Source organism: Oncorhynchus clarkii, unplaced genomic scaffold (assembly GCF_045791955.1).
Source record: "Oncorhynchus clarkii lewisi isolate Uvic-CL-2024 unplaced genomic scaffold, UVic_Ocla_1.0 unplaced_contig_531_pilon_pilon, whole genome shotgun sequence".
NCBI classification, from domain to species: Eukaryota; Metazoa; Chordata; class Actinopteri; order Salmoniformes; family Salmonidae; genus Oncorhynchus; species Oncorhynchus clarkii.
In genome coordinates this window covers 32,814-54,450 of record NW_027260837.1, presented here as the reverse complement: position 1 = coordinate 54,450, position 21,637 = coordinate 32,814, and the positions used below count along the sequence as shown (strand labels likewise).

At 47.2% G+C, this 21,637-nt stretch overlaps 1 protein-coding gene across 2 annotated transcripts in view; it reads right to left on the bottom strand.

Annotated features, from left to right (window-relative positions):
- Positions 1 to 21,637, bottom strand: part of LOC139401870 (coronin-7-like) — a 255,018-nt gene that overhangs the window by 232,736 nt on the left and 645 nt on the right. For both annotated transcript variants that reach the window (XR_011633174.1, XM_071145861.1), the window contains exons 2-6: positions 19,509 to 19,605; positions 18,992 to 19,072; positions 16,889 to 16,959; positions 8,682 to 8,868; positions 7,052 to 7,128 (exon numbers count right to left, since the gene is read on the bottom strand). Coding sequence is in view for 1 of the 2 variants with exons in the window: in XM_071145861.1 (XP_071001962.1) it covers positions 7,052 to 7,128; positions 8,682 to 8,868; positions 16,889 to 16,959; positions 18,992 to 19,072; positions 19,509 to 19,605 (513 nt within the window). In the remaining variant the exon portion in view is untranslated. The remainder of the gene's footprint in view (positions 1 to 7,051; positions 7,129 to 8,681; positions 8,869 to 16,888; positions 16,960 to 18,991; positions 19,073 to 19,508; positions 19,606 to 21,637) is intronic.

The following is a 21,637-nucleotide window of genomic DNA, read 5'->3' as shown; positions in this document are numbered from 1 at the left end:
ACTGACTGACTGATGGGCGAACTCCTTTCTGGTCACTGGGAATACAAACAGAGGAAAATGACCCCCACTCTGACACACACAATTGTTAAGCACACAGAGTCACATGGCAGCCTGTCTCTCTGTAGGTTTTGATCTTGCTTGGTCTACTAAAAAGTTCCTTATGGAAACGTGTTTAAATGTTTTTCAACAGGAACCTAAAATTAGCATTTCTTATTGCACAAGTTCAGGTAGTCCTTCCCTGTTTTAATCAAAAATATATATATTTTTAATGTTTGGCGACAAATGAACACAAAGCACCCAGGGCTCTTGCTCTGTCTCAGAGAACCCAACTAGATGATTTATTTTTTATTTATTTAACCAGGTTTAACCAGGTAGGCCAGTTGAGAACACCTTTATTTAACCAGGTAGGCCAGTTGAGAACACCTTTATTTAACCAGGTAGGCCAGTTGAGAACACCTTTATTTAACCAGGTAGGCTAGTTGAGAACACCTTTATTTAACCAGGTTAGAACACCTTTATTTAACCAGGTAGGCCAGTTGAGAACAAGTTCTCATTTACAACTGTGACCTGGCCAAGATAAAGAAAAGCAGTGCGACACAAAAAACAACACAGAGTTACACATGGAATAAACAAACATGCAGTCATGCAGTCAATAATACAATAGGAAACGTCTATATACAGTGAGTGCAAATGAGGTAGGATAAGGGCGGTGAGGCAATAAATAGGCCATAGTTGTAAAATAATTACAATATAGCAATTCAACACTGGAGTGATAGATGAGCAGATGATGATGTGCAAGTAGAAATACTAGTGTGCAAAAGAGCAGAAAAGTAAATAAAAACAATATAGGGATGAGGTAGGTAGATTGGGTGGGCTATTTACAGATGGACTATGTACAGCTGCAGCGATCGGTTAGCTGCTCAGATAGCTGATGTTTAAAGTTGGTGAGGGAAATATAGGTCTCCAGCTGCAGCTATTTTTGCAATTCGTTCCAGTCACTGGCAGCAGAGAACTAGAAGGCGGCCAAAGGAGGTGTTGGATTTGGGGATGACCAGTGAGATATACCTGCTGGAACGCGTGCTACAGGTGGGTGTTATCGTGACCAGCGAGCTGAGATAAGGCGGAGCTTTACCTAGCATAGACTTTTTGATGACCTGGAGCCAGTGGGTCTGACGAATATGTAGCGAGGGCCAGCCAACGAGAGCATACAGGTTGCAGTGGTGGGTGGTATAAGGGGCTTTAGTAACAAAACGGATGGCACTGTGATAGACTGCATCCAGTTTGCTGAGTAGAGTATTGGAAGCTATTTTGTAGATGACATTGCCGAAGTCGAGGATCGGTAGGATAGTCAGTTTTACTAGGGTATGTTTGGCGGCGTGAGAGAAGGAGGCTTTGTTGCAAAATAGAAAGCCGATTCTAGATTATCACTGAATGTCTGTATGTGACAGAGAAAGTGTGAGCAGGAGAGGACAAGGGAAGTACACCAACATTTGCCACAGCACATACTGTACCTCAAAGGCAGGAAGTGTTGAAAAATGAGTTATGTTAACCCCCGCTGATGAAAAGGCCCTTGCCTAGTGTCCAAGTTCAACTACAACTACACATGAAACCATTCCACTTCTACTCATAAACTCCCCTCTCTCCCTCTGCGCCCCTTCCATAAACCCAGAGCTCCCTCCACTCTGGCACCCCCTACTCAACCGCGCACACACACACACACACACACACACACACAATGGAAATACCTTCCAGCACAGTTATTATTTCCTTTATGACAGGAGGGGGCACCACACATGCCTCCATGCCTAGGTCCTCTCTCCTGGGGCGCTAAATCACCCGCTCTTGGGGCCTTGCGACGGGCCTCTGTGGCCAGGTGAGGATTGAGGTCCCGTCCTGCGTGTTTTTCATCTCTGCTCTTTACTTTGCTTTAAAAAGGCAGTAACTCGCAGAACCTGTCAGGGAGCAGAGGATGGAGAAAGGACCCTTACTATAGCTCCCTTCTCCCCAGGAGAGGCAGGGGTCGGGCGGGGCAGTTGGGGAGAAGAGGCTTGGGATGTATTCATTAGAGAAGAAAATAGCAAAAAATGTTGTAATGGAAAACTAAAACAAGGATTTCTTACTGGACAAGTCCAGGAAGTCCATGCCTGTTTCAGCCCATTTTCTTCCATTTGGTGCCTAATGAACATGATCCTGGACGTGTGCAGGGCTTGGGGTAAGAGGTCACTGGGGGTTTTCTGCATGCAGGGGCCTGATGGATGTCGTCCTACACTAAACAGTTATGTACCCTGCCTCCAGTGCCTCGTTAAGGTCTAACTAATGATACTGTTTTCTGTTTGAGAGAGAAAGAAAGAGACAAATTGCCAGATAACTAAACACACTAACTAATGTTAATAGGAAGACTTGGCTGATAACTAACACACTAACTAATGTTAATAGGAAGACTTGGCTGATAACTAACACACTAACTAATGTTAATAGGAAGACTTGGCTGATAACGAACACACTAACTAATGTTAATAGGAAGACTTGGCTGATAACTAACACACTAACTAATGTTAATAGGAAGACTTGGCTGATAACTAACACACTAACTAATGTTAATAGGAAGGCTTGGCTGATAACTAACACACTAACTAATGTTAATAGGAAGACTTGGCTGATAACTAACACACTAACTAACGTTAATATGAAGACTTGGCTGATAACTAACACACTAACTAATGTTAATAGGAAGACTTGTCTGATAACTAACACACTAACTAATGTTAATAGGAAGACTTGGCTGATAACTAACACACTAATGTTAATAGGAAGACTTGGCTGATAACTAACACACTAACTAATGTTAATAGGAAGACTTGGCTGATAACTAACACACTAACTAATGTTAATAGGAACACTTGGCTGATAACTAACACACTAATGTTAATAGGAAGACTTGGCTGATAACTAACACACTAACTAATGTTAATAGGAAGACTTGGCTGCTCAGTGAGGATCACTCACTCTTGCATTAATTAATTCCTCTGTCAACACGATCAAACTATTACAACACTAAAACAATTAGACAAACTGGCTGTTACATCAGTGATCTCAGACTCATCCCTCTTTCTCAATCCCTGAGTTGTGTTCATTTCCACTTTAGAACCCAAGGGAAAGTTGAGGTTGAAGTTTTATGGAGAACTCTGTATCCAGTATAAAAAGTGGGACACAGTCAGTCAGAGTACAAGATCTCCACCCGGGTTAATGAATGTCACCCCTGTTGACGGAATGATCCGCTCAAAAACAGATGCTGATTAATGTCGGGTAGCGCCAATCAGGCAAACAGGGGGATATGGTGTTCCGTTGGCGGCATCTACTGGTGAGACGCGGCTACTACAGTTACTACAGTATTCCATCCCAGGTTGACAAATTAGGCACTCATCTATGGATTTCACATGACTGGGCAGGGGCGCAGCTATGGGTGGGCCTGTGAGGGCATAGGCCCACACTCTTGGGAGCAATAATGCTAATTACATGTCCACAGCGGCACGGACAACGACCTTAGGGGTTTTTAATAATGTTTACATACTGTTTTACCCACTTCATATGTGTTCTAGTCAAGGCTCATCCTACATAACTACTGCTGTACATATATTTTCTATTCATATACTGTCCATAATGTCAATACACACGGACTCTGACATTGCTCGTTCTGATATTTCTTAATTTATTTATTTTCATTTAGGGGATTTGTGTGTATTGTTCGGTATTACTGCACTGTTTGAGCTATGAACATAAGTATCTCACTGCACCTGCGATAAAATCTGCTAAATATACAGTATGTACATGAGCAATAACATGTCATTTAACTTGTAGATCAGTGATTCTGCACAGTACAACCGTAATCTAGTAGATGTCAAACACACACATTATGTGAACCTCTACTGCTATTGTTTGCCACTAGAGAGTTGGGAAGTATTTAAGACACAACACATAAGATAGAAAGAGAGGTTGCTGTGTGACAAATCTTCCCTGATAGTGTCATGACGTTGGCCTGGGGGATAGGTTTATGACAGTCATAAATACCTCTTTCCCCCTTTTTACTCTCTCTAATCTACTGAGGTTACATTTGCAAAACCCCTTGGTTAACATAGAGATTCTGGGAACATCAGTAGGTGGGGGGAAATGAACTATATTCTGGTAATCCGAACAATTGAACATATGCGGTGGTACTTAATGAACATGATGTCATTTCGTTTGTCATCTGATACATTCTCATCAATGATAAGATGACGTAAACTCTACAGTGGAAAGTCTACACATCAGAGTTATCGGATTCACATGGAATTGTTGTTCAATTTAAATGTTTGAATATGAAATTATTTGTGATGGGATGAAATGTGATTTTAACTTCTAAAATGTTAGATGTGGGTTGTCATAAGTTAGGGCTGCTCACTCAGTGGCCCGCCCCTGTGAAGGGACATGGTCTATAAAACTTTTCAAACACGCCCTCTTCTCCCTTCCTAAATAAAGCCTTGACGACAACAGAACTTCCTGTTCCGAAGATGTAGGTACGACGGTCCTATGTCAGAATGGTTCAGATAATAACTACAGAACGAAGCCAACATCAGCGTGAGCTTTGGTTGAGAATGGTATGAACTTTGAACTCTTATTCACTACAGAAGTGATACCTCCTAGCCGTTGAGTTAGCAACAGCAGATGCAACGAGGGTTAGGAAGGAACAGACAAAGTATCCCGTCTATCACACAACGACATTACTACAACGTATCCAATTGACAACCAGAGACATTCTTCAAAGGACTTGGTTTGGCAACACGGCCTCCCATCTACCACCAAACTACTGAAGCGCAGCTCAGAGTAAATATTTATTGCATTTTCCTTTTCCAAATGGGCGGTAATTTAGAATGCATAAGATACTGTATTTACGATAGCACAGCTTCTTCCATTTGTTCCTCAGTCTTCCGCTCTTTCACTCCAACCCAGCCCCTTTTCCATTGTGTAACACGCTGTCATATCTGTTCCGCCCGCTAGGGATGTTTTCCTTTATGACGTAATTTGTAATCAAGTTATGATTAATTGTGTGTATGTGAATTCTGTGTGATTAGTTAGGTATTTAGTAAATAAATAACTAAACCCAATTTTGTATTGCTGATTCAAATTGTTAGCCAGGGTTCTTGCAGATAACCAAGAATTTACAACTTTCAGATTATGAGACTGAATTAAGATGACGATTAATATTGACTGCTATTGATGTAAAATATTACTAGGTCTTTAAGAGTTTATTCGGAAGATAACAGCTCTATAAATATTATTTTGTGGTGCCCGACTCTCGTTAATTACATTTACATGATTAGCTCAATCAGGTAATATTAATTACAGAGAAATTATTTCATCGAATAGCATGTCATATCACTTAATCCGGCATAGCCAAAGACACGACAATAGATAGCAACCTCTCTATGTGACAAACCTTTATCGTAGGATCCCATTGAAAAGTAGTTCACAATATGTGAACATGCACTTTCTGCCATCTTTTCTATCCAGCTCCTGTGCTATCCAGCCCGTCTTTCAAAGATCATTCGTAAAAATCCAAATAACTTCACAGATCTTCATTGTAGAGTTAAACACCGTTTCCCATGCTTGTTCAATGAACCATAAACAATTAATGAATATGCACCTGAGAAACGGTTGCACTAACAGCTTACAGACAGTAGGCAATTAAGGTCACAGTTATGAAAACTTAGTAGAAAGGCCTCATCTAGCATCCTGACTCTGAAAAACACCAAAAGAAAGATGTCCAGGGTCCCTGCTCATCTGTGTGAACGTGCCTTAGGCATGCTGCAAGTAGGCATGAGGATAGCAGGTGTGGCCAGCGCATTAAATGTCAATGTCCGTACTGTGAGACGCCTAAGACTGCGCTACAGGGAGACAGGACGGACAGCTGATCGTCCTCACAGTGGCAGACCACGTGTAACACCTGCACAGGATCGGTACAGCCGAACAGCATACCTGCGGGACAGGTACAACAACAACTGCCCGAGTTACACCAGGATGCACAATCCCTCCATCAGTGCTCTGACTGTCCGCAATAGGCTGAGAGAGGCTGGACTGAGGGCTTGTAGGCCTGTTGTAGGCAGGTCCTCACCAGACATCACCGGCAACAATGTCGCTTATGGGCACAAACCTACCGTGGCTGGACCAAACAGGACTGGCAAAAAGAGCTCTTCACTAACGAGTCACCGTTTTGTATCACCAGGGGTGATGGTCGGGTTCGCGTTTAACGTTAAAGGAATGAGTGTTACACCGAGGCCTGTACTCTGGAGTGGGATCTATTTGGAGGTGGAGGGTCTGTCATGGTCTGGGGCAGTGTGTCACAGCATCATCGGACTGAGCTTGTTGTGATTGCAGGCAATCTCAACGCTGTACGTTACAGGGAAGACATCCTCCTCCCTCATGTGGTAGCCTTCCTGCAGGCTCATCCTGACATGACCCTCCAGCATGACAATGCCACCAGCCATACTGCTCGTTCTGTGTGTGATTTCCAGTGTTCTGCCATGGCGAGCAAAGAGCCCGTATCTCAATCCTACGGAGCACATCTGGGACCTGTTGGATCGGAGGGTGAGGGCTAGGACCATTCCTGCCAGAAATGTCCGAGAAATTGCAGGTGCCTTGGTGGAAGAGTGGGGTAACATCTCACAGCAAGAACTGGCAAATCTGGTGCAGTCCATGAGGCGGAGATGCACTGCAGTACTTAATGCAGCTGGTACCCACCCCAGATACTGACTGTTACTTTTGTTTTGCCCCCCCCTTTGTTCAGGGACACATTATTCCATTTCTGTTAGTCACATGTCTGTGGAACTTGTTCAGTTTATGTCGCAGTTGTTGAATCTTATGTTCATACCAATATTTACACGTTAAGTTTGCTGAAAATAAACACAGTTGACAGTGAGAGGATGTTTATTTTTCTGCTGAGGTTATATTTAGATGTACTGTACATGATAATAATAGTTCCTGTCTGGCCTCAGTATGTACTGTAGGACTGACTCACCTTGCAGGAGGAAGCCAGCAGGGAGCCGTCCTGTTTCCAGCTAAGACTCTGCAGCTGATCACCGTGCGGCTCCAGAGCTGCAGACAGAAACACAGGTCAGAGATCAAGAGACTGGTCAGCTCAGCCCGCAGGTTATCACAGGGGAGGTCAAGGAAAGGTCACAGAGAGGTCAACAGCACAGGTTAACACAAGACCAGGAACAACAAAGTACATAAAGAACAGATTCAGGATGAATAGACAAAGAAAAGAAAGCACAGGTAAAATCACAGGACAGGTGCAGCCCAGACACGGGACAGGTGCAGCCCAGACACGGGACAGGCGAGGCCAAGACACAGGACAGGTGGGGCCAAGACACAGGACAGGAAAAGCCCAGACACGGGACAGGTGAAGCCAAGACACGGGACAGGTGAAGCCAAGACACAGGACAGGTGAGGCCAAGACACAGGACAGGTGAGGCCAAGACACAGGACAGGTGCAGCCCAGACACAGGACAGGTGAGGCCAAGACACGGGACAGGTGAGGCCAAGACACGGGACAGGTGCAGCCCAGACACGGGACAGGTGAGGGCCAAGACACGGGACAGGTAGGGCCAAGACACGGGACAGGTGAGGCCCAGACACGGGACAGGTGAGGCCAAGACACAGGACAGGTGAGGGCCAAGACACAGGACAGGTGACGCCAAGACACAGGACAGGTGAGGCCAAGACACGGGACAGGTGAGGCCAACACACAGGACAGGTGAGGCCAAGACACAGGACAGGTGCTGCCCAGACACGGGACAGGTGAGGCCAAGACACAAGACACAGAGGGAAACACAGGATGAAACAACCTTACATAAATTGTAGAAACCCCAAAGCAGACCCAGTTGAGACCACCTGGATCAATGGTACACAGAACATAATGAGGTTATGGTGCTACGGCTGGTTGGATACAGCATAGCATGTATGGTTATGATGACACGGCAGTAGATGGCATAGATGACAACGGCATTTGTCAAATGGAAGAAAGTCGTCACACGGGACACAGTTGAGGTTCACCCTCTAGGCCTCCCGAGTGGCGCAGTGGTCTAAGGCACTGCATCGCAGTACTAGCTGTGCCACTAGAGATCTTGGTTCAAGTTTGTCGCCCGGCCGCAACCAGGCAACCCATCAGGCAGAGTCGTCTGGGTTAGGGGAGGGTTTGGCCAGCAGGGATGTTCTTGTCCCATCACGCACTCCTGTGGCGGGCCGGGCGCAATGCACGCTGACACGGTCGCCTGGTGTACAGTGTTTCCTCCGACACATTGGTACGGCTGGCTTCCAGGTTAAGTGGGCATTGTGTCAAGAAGCAGTGCGGCTTGGTTGGATTGTGTTTCGGAGGAGGCACGACTCTCAACCTTCAACTGTGAAAGGATCAAACTGACTGACCAATTGTGTGTACTGCTGTTTACTGCTATATTTGTGTGAAGAAGTGTGTTTGTACTGTATTGATCCATTTGTGAGTGATTGATTATGAGTGCGTGTGTTCATCATTGTGTGTTTGTGTGCGTTCCTTCAATCATTTGTGAGTGTCTATAAGAGTGTGTGTTCATGCATTCACCATTCTTTCATGCCTGCATAGTGTAAAGCTCCTCTCCTCCAGTGTATCCTACCTGCTAGCGGTGATTGTTGGCGGCTGGTGTCCCAGAGCTGGGCTGTCTTGGTGGAGCCCACAGCCAGCAGGCCAGAGGAGGTGGGGTGGAAGGCGACCAGCTCCAGACGACCCTCTCCGGGACACAGGGTCACCTCCGCCCCCCCGGGCTGCTCCTGTTCTGGTTCACACACACGCCACAGCTTCACCTGCATGGACACACACCAGGCCAAGAAAGCATGTTTTTAGTGACCGTGTTGTGCTGAGTAAAAGAGAGACACACTTGCGCACACACAAACACACACAAACAAGAGCGTCGGGTGAATGGGCTCTCAATCAGACATGAAGACAGTGACATACATAATAATTACAAAGGTATGTGGACCCCTTCAAATTCGTGGATTTGGCTATTTCAGCCACACCCACTGCTGACAGGTGTATCAAATCAAGCATACAGCCATGCAATCTGAATAGACAAACATTGGCAGTAGAATGGCCTTACTCAAGAGCTCAGTGACTTTCAACGTGGCACCGTCATAGGATGCCACCTTCCCAATAAGTCAGTTCGTCAAATTTCTGCCTTTCTAGAGCTGCCCCAGTCAACTGTAAGTGCTGTTATTGTGAAGTGGAAATGTCGAGGAATAACAACGGCTCAGCCGTGAAGTGGTTGGTCACACAAGCTCACAGAACGGGACTGTGGCGTGCTAAAGTGCGTAAAATCGTCAGTTCACAGTTGCAACACTCACTACCCGAGTTCCAAACTGCCTCGAAACAACGTCAGCACAAGAACTGCTCGTCGGGAGCTTCATGAACTGGGTTTCCATGGCCCAGCAGCCGCACACAAGCCTAAGATCACTATGCCAAGCGTCAGCTGGAGTGGTGTAAAGCCCGCCGCCATTGGACTCTGGAGCAGTGGAAACATGTTCTCTTGAATGATGCTTCACCATCTGGCAGTCCGACCGACAAATCTGGGTTTGAGAAACGCTCCCTACCCGAATGTATAGTGCCAACTGTAAAGTCTGGTGGAGGAGGAATAATGGTCTGGGGCTGTTTTTCATGGTTTGGGCTCGGCCCCTTAGTTCAAGTGAAGGGAACTCTTAGCTAAAGCATTGAGGAAGGCCCTTTCCTGTTTCAGCATGACAATGCCCCGGTGCACAAAGTGAGATACATACAGAAATGATTTGTTGAGATCGGTGTGGAAGAACTTCACTGGCCTACACAGATCCCTGACCTCAACCCCATTGAAAACCTTAGGGATGAATGGGAACGCCGACTGCGAGTCTGGTCTAATCGCCCAACATCAGTGCCCGACCTCACTAATGCTCTTGTGGCTGAATGGAAGCAAGTGTATGTTACACATTTAAATAAAGTATTATACACATGTAAATGTAACATTTGCATATGTCTATCTAATGTTAGAGAGAAGGTTTTGAGGTTTGTCTCTTGCTCCATGTCAGTAGGTCATTGAAGGCAATGACTTAAACTGATCCCTTGACCCCAGCTACACTCACTGAACGTTCGCACCCCAGCGACACTCACTGAACGTTCGCACCCCAGCGACACTCACTGAACGTTCGCACCCCAGCGACACTCACTGAACGTTCGCACCCCAGCGACACTCACTGAACGTTCGCACCCCAGCGACACTCACTGAACGTTCGCACCCCAGCGACACTCACTGAACGTTCGCACCCCAGCGACACTCACTGAACGTTCGTACCCTAGCTCCACTCACTGAACGTTCGTACCCCAGCTCCACTCACTGAACGTTCGTACCCCAGCTCCACTCACTGAACGTTCGTACCCCAGCTCCACTCACTGAACGTTCGTACCCCAGCTCCACTCACTGAACGTTCGTACCCCAGCTACACTCACTGAACGTTCGTACCCCAGCTACACTCACTGAACGTTCAAACCCCAGCTACACTCACTTAAAATTGAAAGGCAGAGTTGATAGACATGCCATTAGCCCCAACCCCGTTGTTAATGAACAGTGAGTTAATTTCCAACAGCTGGCCTTGCCCTAAAACCCATTGCAGCCGACTCAGTTTGCCCATACCCAAACACCTACTGTTAAACATTGGAGCTTTCACTACTAGGACTACAGACACCTGGACCATGTTCTCCCTACTAGGACTACAGACACCTGGACCATGTTCTCCCTACTAGGACTACAGACACCTGGACCATGTTCTCCCTACTAGGACTACAGACACCTGGACCATGTTCTCCCTACTAGGACTACAGACACCTGGACCATGTTCTCCCTACTAGGACTACAGACACCTGGACCATGTTCTCCCTACTAGGACTACACACACCGGGACCATGTTCTCCCTAGTAGGACTACAGACACCGGGACCATGTTCTCCCTAGTAGGACTACACACACCGGGACCATGTTCTCCCTACTAGGACTACAGACACCGGGACCATGTTCTCCCTAGTAGGACTACAGACACCTGGACCACGTTCTCCCTACTAGGACTACAGACACCTGGACCATGTTCTCCCTAGTAGGACTACAGACACCTGGACCATGTTCTCCCTAGTAGGACTACAGACACCTGGACCATGTTCTCCCTAGTAGGACTACAGACACCTGGACCATGTTCTATCTAGTAGGACTACAGACACCTGAACCACGTACTCCCTACTAGGACCACGTTCTCACTACTAGAACTACAGACACCGGGACCACGTTCTCACTACTAGAACTACAGGCACCTGGACCATGTTCTCACAACTAGGACTCCTGACACCGGGACCATGTTCTCCCTACTAGAACTACAGACACCGGGACCATGTTCTCCCTACTAGGACTCCTGACACCGGGACCATGTTCTCCCTACTGGGACTCCTGACACCTGGACCATGTTCTCCCTACTGGGACTCCTGACACCTGGACCATGTTCTCCCTACTGGGACTCCTGACACCTGGACCATGTTCTCCCTACTGGGACTCCTGACACCGGGACCATGTTCTCCCTACTGGGACTCCTGACACCTGGACCATGTTCTCCCTACTAGGACTCCTGACACCGGGACCATGTTCTCCCTACTAGGACTCCTGACACCTGGACCATGTTCTCCCTACTAGGACTACAGACACCTGGACCATGTTCTCCCTAGGACTACAGACACCTGGACCACGTTCTCCCTACTAGACTACAGACACCTGGACCATGTTCTCCCTACTAGGACTACAGACACCTGGACCATGTTCTCCCTACTAGGACTACACACACCGGGACCATGTTCTCCCTAGTAGGACTACAGACACCGGGACCATGTTCTCCCTACTAGGACTACACACACCTGGACCATGTTCTCCCTACTAGGACTACAGACACCTGGACCATGTTCTCCCTACTAGGACTACACACACCTGGACCATGTTCTCCCTAGTACACCTGGACTACAGACACCTGGACCATGTTCTCCCTAGTAGGACTACAGACACCTGGACCATGTTCTACCTAGTAGGACTACAGACACCTGGACCATGTTCTATCTAGTAGGACTACAGACACCTGAACCACGAACTCCCTACTAGGACCACGTTCTCACTACTAGAACTACAGACACCGGGACCACGTTCTCACTACTAGAACTACAGACACCTGGACCATCTTCTCACAACTAGGACTCCTGACACCGGGACCATGTTCTCCCTACTAGAACTACAGACACCGGGACCATGTTCTCCCTACTAGGACTCCTGACACCGGGACCATGTTCTCCCTACTGGGACTCCTGACACCTGGACCATGTTCTCCCTACTGGGACTCCTGACACCTGGACCATGTTCTCCCTACTGGGACTCCTGACACCTGGACCATGTTCTCCCTACTGGGACTCCTGACACCGGGACCATGTTCTCCCTACTGGGACTCCTGACACCTGGACCATGTTCTCCCTACTAGGACTCCTGACACCGGGACCATGTTCTCACTACTAGGACTACTGACACCGGGACCATGTTCTCCCTACTGGACTCCTGACACCGGGACCATGTTCTCTACTAGGACTCCCACGGGGACCATGGGACTCCTGACACCTGGACCATGTTCTCCCTACTGGGACTCCTGACACCTGGACCATGTTCTCCCTACTGGGACTCCTGACACCGGGACCATGTTCTCCCTACTGGGACTCCTGACACCTGGACCATGTTCTCCCTACTGGGACTCCTGACACCTGGACCATGTTCTCCCTACTGGGACTCCTGACACCTGGACCATGTTCTCCCTACTGGGACTACAGACACCTGGACCATGTTCTCCCTACTAGGACTACAGACACCGGGACCATGTTCTCCCTACTAGGACTCCTGACACCTGGACCATGTTCTCCCTACTGGGACTCCTGACACCGGGACCATGTTCTCCCTACTAGGACTACAGACACCTGGACCATGTTCTCCCTACTGGGACTCCTGACACCGGGACCATGTTCTCCCTACTGGGACTCCTGACACCGGGACCATGGTCTCCCTAGTAGGACTCCTGACACCTGGACCATGTTCTCCCTACTGGGACTCCTGACACCTGGACCATGTTCTCCCTACTGGGACTCCTGACACCTGGACCATGTTCTCCCTACTGGGACTCCTGACACCGGGACCATGTTCTCCCTACTGGGACTCCTGACACCTGGACCATGTTCTCCCTACTGGGACTCCTGACACCTGGACCATGTTCTCCCTACTAGGACTCCTGACACCTGGACCATGTTCTCCCTACTAGGACTCCTGACACCGGGACCATGTTCTCCCTACTGGGACTCCTGACACCGGGACCATGTTCTCCCTACTAGGACTCCTGACACCGGGACCATGTTCTCCCTACTGGGACTCCTGACACCTGGACCATGTTCTCCCTACTGGGACTACAGACACCTGGACCATGTTCTCCCTACTGGGACTCCTGACACCGGGACCATGTTCTCCCTACTGGGACTACACTGACACCTGGACCATGTTCTCCCTACTAGGACTCCTGACACCTGGACCATGTTCTCCCTACTAGGACTACAGACACCTGGACCATGTTCTCCCTACTAGGACTACACACACCTGGACCATGTTCTCCCTACTAGGACTACAGACACCTGGACCATGTTCTCCCTAGTAGGACTACAGACACCTGGACCATGTTCTCACTACTAGGACTACAGACACCGGGACCATGTTCTCACTACTAGGACTACTGACACCGGGACCATGTTCTCACTACTAGAACTACAGACACCGGGACCATGTTCTCCCTACTAGAACTACAGACACCGGGACCATGTTCTCACTACTAGGACTCCTGACACCGGGACCATGTTCTCACTACTAGGACTACTGACACCGGGACCATGTTCTCCCTACTAGGACTCCTGACACCTGGACCATGTTCTCCCTACTAGGACTCCTGACACCGGGACCATGTTCTCACTCCTGGGACTTCTGACACCGGGACCATGTTCTCCCTACTAGGACTACAGACACCTGGACCATGTTCTCACTACTAGGACTCCTGACACCGGGACCATGTTCTCACTACTAGGACTCCTGACACCGGGACCATGTTCTCCCTACTAGGACTCCTGACACCGGGACCATGTTCTCACTACTAGGACTACTGACACCGGGACCATGTTCTCCCTACTAGGACTCCTGACACCTGGACCATGTTCTCACTACTGGGACTCCTGACACCTGGACCATGTTCTCCCTACTAGGACTCCTGACACCGGGACCATGTTCTCCCTACTGGGACTCCTGACACCTGGACCATGTTCTCCCTACTGGGACTCCTGACACCTGGACCATGTTCTCCCTACTGGGACTCCTGACACCTGGACCATGTTCTCCCTACTGGGACTCCTGACACCGGGACCATGTTCTCCCTACTGGGACTCCTGACACCTGGACCATGTTCTCCCTACTAGGACTACAGACACCTGGACCATGTTCTCCCTACTGGGACTCCTGACACCGGGACCATGTTCTCCCTACTAGGACTACAGACACCTGGACCATGTTCTCCCTACTAGGACTCCTGACACCTGGACCATGTTCTCCCTACTGGGACTCCTGACACCTGGACCATGTTCTCCCTACTGGGACTCCTGACACCTGGACCATGTTCTCCCTACTAGGACTACAGACACCTGGACCATGTTCTCCCTACTGGGACTCCTGACACCTGGACCATGTTCTCCCTACTGGGACTCCTGACACCTGGACCATGTTCTCCCTACTGGGACTCCTGACACCTGGACCATGTTCTCCCTACTAGGACTCCTGACACCTGGACCATGTTCTCCCTACTAGGACACCTGGACCATCCTGACACCCTGGACCATGTTCTCCCTACTAGGACTCCTGACACCGGGACCATGTTCTCCCTACTGGGACTCCTGACACCGGGACCATGTTCTCCCTACTAGGACTACTGACACCTGGACCATGTTCTCCCTACTGGGACTCCTGACACCGGGACCATGTTCTCCCTACTGGGACTCCTGACACCTGGACCATGTTCTCCCTACTGGGACTCCTGACACCTGGACCATGTTCTCCCTACTGGGACTCCTGACACCTGGACCATGTTCTCCCTACTGGGACTCCTGACACCGGGACCATGTTCTCCCTACTGGGACTCCTGACACCGGGACCATGTTCTCCCTACTGGGACTCCTGACACCTGGACCATGTTCTCCCTACTGGGACTCCTGACACCTGGACCATGTTCTCCCTACTGGGACTCCTGACACCTGGACCATGTTCTCCCTACTGGGACTCCTGACACCTGGACCATGTTCTCCCTACTAGGACTACAGACACCTGGACCATGTTCTCCCTACTGGGACTCCTGACACCGGGACCATGTTCTCCCTACTGGGACTCCTGACACCTGGACCATGTTCTCCCTACTGGGACTCCTGACACCGGGACCATGTTCTCCCTACTGGGACTCCTGACACCGGGACCATGTTCACCTGGACCATGTTCTCCCTACTGGGACTCCTGGACCATGTTCTCCCTACTGACTCCTGACACCTGGACCATGTTCTCCCTACTGGGACTCCTGACACCGGGACCATGTTCTCCCTACTGGGACTCCTGACACCTGGACCATGTTCTCCCTACTAGGACTCCTGACACCTGGACCATGTTCTCCCTACTAGGACTCCTGACACCTGGACCATGTTCTCCCTACTGGGACTCCTGACACCGGGACCATGTTCTCCCTACTGGGACTCCTGACACCTGGATTTAATCCAGCAATAAGGTGGTAAATTGGAGCCTTTTAAATGCCACCTGGGGCCTGTTTTATTATTTTATTTAACTAGGCAAGTCAGGTAAGAACAAATTCTTATTTACAATGATGGCCTCCCCAGGCCAAACCCAGACGACGCCCTATGGGACTCCCAATCACGGCAGGATGTGATGCAGCCTGGATTCGAACCAGGTACTGCAGTGACGCCTCTTGCACTGAGATGAAGTGTCTTAGACCACTGCCACTCAGGAGCCCAAAGCATGGCAAAAGCGATGACAAAGTCTTAAAACAGGGTGTGTGTGTGTGTGTGTGTGTGTGTGTGTGTACACATGTGTTTTTGTGGGTGTGGACGTCTGTGTGTGTTACTCAGCACAACAAGGTGACTAAAACAATATGTCTTCTTGGCAGCAGATGAAAGCTGGGAATATAAAGTATCCTAGCTGAGCTCAGGGCTCCTCTACATATGTTGGGTACTTTACTGTGCACTGAGGCTTCGGCTCAGTGTGGCTGTACATGTGTTTACTCAGCCCTCTGAGGCAGACCCTGCTGCTGAGTCTGCATGCACACTCACACATGGACTCTGAGTGACTTCAAAGGTTCCTTTCCACATAATAACAGTCAATGCAATTCATTTTTTCATCCAGATGTGTCAGAGCCCTCGTTCCCGGCCTAAAGATACAAACAACTGTTCATGAGTATGTGCATGTACCATGAAAAAAATAGAACAACCAGTCTGCAAGAGAGTGTATGACCATAACGAAATCCTCTTTCCTTCATTCCTCTCTTAAAGCTATGACTCATCTTATAGTTAGGTGAAAGGTCAAGAGGAAGGAAGGAAAGAATGAAGGACATTTTTTTAAAATGAGGACAGGGCCTTAGAGGAATGAGGACAGGGCCTTAGAGGAATGAGGACAGGGCCTCAGAGGAATGAGGACCGAGAGACAGGAGGGCCTCACCGTTTCATCTGCAGAACAGGTAGCCAGGAGATTATCATCAAACGGAGAGAAGTCCAAATCAGTTATCAAATCTGAGAGAGAGAGAGAGACAGAGAGAGGACAAATCAGTTATCAGATCTGAGAGAGAGACAGAGAGGACAAATCAGTTATCAAATCTGAGAAAGAGACAGAGAGGACAAATCAGTTATCAGATCTGAGAGAGAGAGACAGAGACAGAGAGAGAGACAGAGAGAGGACAAATCAGTTATCAGATCTGAGAGAGACAGAGAGAGGACAACTCAGTTATCAGATCTGAGAGAGAGACAGAGAGAGGACAACTCAGTTATCAGATCTGAGAGAGAGAGAGACAGAGACAGAGAGAGAGAGACAGAGAAGGCCAAATCAGTTATCTGAGAGAGAGCGAGAGCGAGAGAGACAGAGAAGTCCAAATCAGTTATCTGAGAGATAGAGAGAGAGAGACAGAGAGAAGTCCAAATCAGTTATCAGATCTGTGAGAGTGAGAGAGAGAGAACAAATCAGTTGTCAGATCTGAGAGAGTGAGAGTGAGAGTGAGAGAGAGAGAGAGGACAAATCAGTTGTCAGATCTGAGTAAGAGAGAGAGACAGACAGAGAGGAGGACAAACAAGAGATTTAGGTCACAGGTTTAAGGGTTTATTTGAGAACATGGCATTCCTCTTGTGATCACTTGGATAAGTTAAAAGTCCAATGCAGCAGTTTTTGCCACAATATCAAATCACTTCTGGGGAACAATTAAGTAGCTTACTGTGATTGGTTTCAATTAAAATGGTCAAAAAGAAACAAACGCTTCTTAACAAAGAGCAATTTCTCAAGGAAGAATTTAGCTCTGACAGTCTGGGAATGGTCTGAGTGGGGAGGGGGAAACTAAAAACTAGTGGTTATTGGCACAGAGGTTTGGAACCCTCTTTCTTATTGGTAAATGAACAAACTTCCCGCCTGATAATGTCACCAGGCCAAAACGCCATCCCAACAAAACAGGCTGATATTTCAGGTGGTCTTTCCAAACAGCTCTTACACTAAAAGGGCATTATAATAATTTTCACAATTTCAGAGTATTATCCAACCTCCTAGTGTGGAAATATATATAAAACACAGGAAATCACATTTTGGACTTGACCTTTAAGAAACTGGTCTTTTTAAAAAAGCAGACAAAAGGGAGTGAGTTCGATAAAGGTTGAAACATCTTAACCCTGGTCTCTCACGTTAAAAACCCCTTTAGACCAAGAGGAAATTTCCTTTTGGGCCACTGATTGGATGTCGCAGGCAGGGCTAGCTCATCACGAGACCATGAGCAACCATGTACCTGACTCATGTTCACTACACCTAGTTCCAGATCTGGTTGTACTGTCTAGCTAACTCCTTTGGTCGGGAGTCGTGACAATGACCATAGCAGTTGGCAAGACAGACAGACAGCACAATCATTTATCTGGGATTGTACTAAAACGTACTCATGGTAATACTATGAAATATTAAAGATGCACGATGCAGAAATGGCTCCGCCATGTCCTGGTTGCTAAAATTATAATAGTTCACTTAATTGCAGTTTATGTGACAAAACAAACTAGTGTAGTGTACAGAGTCATTATACCATCTAAACCGCTGTGAAACATTTTACATAACTAAAAATTTCAAAGTTTCAAGCAAAAGACGAAAACAAAACTTAACGGGAAGCATAGAAATAGCTCACATAGAACAGATCTACTTCTTATTATTCCTATAAATGCAAATTACAGATCTATAATACACATTTCTATATGAATTTGTTTATTGTTTAGGTCGCCCAAATTGTTACATATTGCAGCTTTAAGAAATGTAAAACAACAGAGAGAGAAAAAAGAGAGTTGTGATGAGTGGATAGTGTCTGGGGCTTGTGAAGGAGAGATTTTACAATGACGGCCTACCCCAGCCAAACCCTCCATTAACCCGGACAACGCTGGGCAAATGGGACTCCCCATCACGGCAGGTTGTGATACAGCCCAGGATCTAACCCGGGTCTGTAGTGATGCCTCTAGCACTGAGAGGCAGAGCCTTAGACCGCTGCGCCACTCAGGAAAAATGAATGAAAAGTGGATAGAGGGATCTTACCAGCATGACATGGGATCACAGTCACTGTCCACTTGCCATCAGACCCTGGTTCCACAGAGGTGAGGCCAAGCATTCCTCCACCTGGTGACAAGACACACACACACAAGAGACAGACAGCATGATCTATACAGTCTCTCTTTCATACTGATATGGCCTGCTCTAACAAAACAGATAGAGATATCTGCTCTGTGATGGCAATACCTGCTCACACACGCTTCAACAGACAGGTAAATATACCAGAGACAGACAGGTAAATATACCAGAGACAGACAGGTAAATATACCAGAGACAGACAGCATGACTCCTCATAACAGAGACTAGACAGAATAGAATATACTTAGTTGAACCCCACTTAGCATACCACTGTTGCCTGAATCACACTATAGGGCCAAAAGGATACCACATCCACCATAGTTGCTGGAATCATGCAGGAACTGAAATTTAGAAAAGAAAGCACAGTATGGTTCTATAGTTGTCCTGAGTCAGTCTTATCCTCCTGACTCAGTCTTATCCTTACCAGCCTGGTCAGTGTTGAAGGCCACAAGCCTGGTGCTGGATTTGATGTGGTTCCCCTGAGAGGTGAAGGATCCTGCCCGGACATTACTGATCCAGCCCTGGACACAGGGGAAATTCACAGTGCATTAGGGGTAGGTGTGGTGGGACACTGGAGCTATCATTAGGAAGATGACTTAAGCAACTGGCCATCAGATAAAACAAAGGTGATCGCAGTGGCCTAAAAGATGACACTGTCTAACGGTCATTATGAGTAGGCTATTTCTGACCTCCGCTAATATAATAGAGTAGGGACGAACAGAATTGTTGCTATACTTGACAAGAAAACCATTAGAATGTTTCAGTTATTGTCTGTTCACTTAAATGCAAGTCTATCCAACTGAGTGGGATCCTAAGCATGCCCTTGACAAGTCCACACAAGAGAATAACAGCTCACACTCTTTTAGACACACACTGCTGAAGTGCAATGCCCTTCATTGTCATCCCAAAATAAACTGTGGATAACTTAAATACACAGGCAGAGCACACACACACTGCTTCTCCAAACACCCAAGATTCAGACTAACTGTCATTATAAGGAAGATTCAGACTAACTGTCATAATAAGGAAGATTCAGACTAACTGTCATAATAAGGAAGATTCAGACTAACTGTCATAATAAGGAAGATTCAGACTGTCATAATAAGGAAGATTCAGACTGTCATAATAAGGAAGATTCAGACTAACTGTCATAATAAGGAAGATTCAGACTAACTGTCATAATAAGGAAGATTCAGACTAACTGTCATAATAAGGAATATTCAGACTAACTGTCATAATAAGGAATATTCAGACTAACTGTCATAATAAGGAAGATTCAGACTAACTGTCATAATAAGGAAGATTCAGACTAACTGTCATAATAAGGAAGATTCAGACTGTCATAATAAGGAAGATTCAGACTAACTGTCATAATAAGGAAGATTCAGACTAACTGTCATAATAAGGAAGATTCAGACTAACTGTCATAATAAGGAAGATTCAGACTAACTGTCATAATAAGGAAGATTCAGACTAACTGTCATAATAAGGAAGATTCAGACTAACTGTCATAATAAGGAAGATTCAGACTAACTGTCATAATAAGGAAGATTCAGACTAACTGTCATAATAAGGAAGATTCAGACTAACTGTCATAATAAGGAAGATTCAGACTAACTGTCATAATAGGGAAGATTCAGACTGTCATAATAGGGAAGATTCAGACTGTCATAATAAGGAAGATTCAGACTGTCAGAATAAGGAAGATTCAGACTGTCATAATAAGGAAGAGGGTATCAGAGGGCATGTTGTTACACACACCCTCTGCCGTCCATGTTGAATCAGCAGAATGTTAAGGAAGTGGGAACGACTCCCTGCGATGCGTATTCTAAAACCTCCTTTCACAACACTAACAACAGGGCATAGGCAGGAGCGCCGTGTGTTTGAATACCACTGCTGCCAAAACCGTTATGGGCTAACCATGTCAGACAACAGGCCTGAACACTGTCGCGGGCTCCGGCAGGGAAGGTACAGAGAGCACTTAGCAGCCCAGACAGTGTCTGACAGCCCAGCAAAACAGCTAGTTTCTCTCTCTCAGGAAACACACAGTACTGCTCCACAGGCAGCCAGGCATAAAGAGAACAAGGTGCCCATTCTCACTCACTCACTCCTTGGAGTTCTCCCTCTCCCTCACTCCTAACATTTGAGATGGTGCTTTGAGTGTTGCTTTTCTGAGGCAGTCCTCATAACAGGATCAGAGATCCGCTCTGCAGCTGGAACTCACTCACACTGTGAGACTGTGTGGAGGTTTGCTACATGGAGAATAAGCATCCAAGTAATGGTATGTTTCATAACCGATGGCATGACACCACTACTGTGTATCTTACTCACAGCCTACAGTCATTGGTTGACAGAGAGGAGCTTTGTTAAATGGCGTAGGGATACGCACTGTATGTACAGTGCACTTTAGAACTCAAATCTGAGCATGGCTGCTACATTGTAGAATGATGACCGGTTACAATGAGAGCAGGAATTATGATACATTCGAAACAATGTGGCTATTCAGTGATGATGGGCATCACAGCCTTCCTATCTGTAACATCTGACAATCCT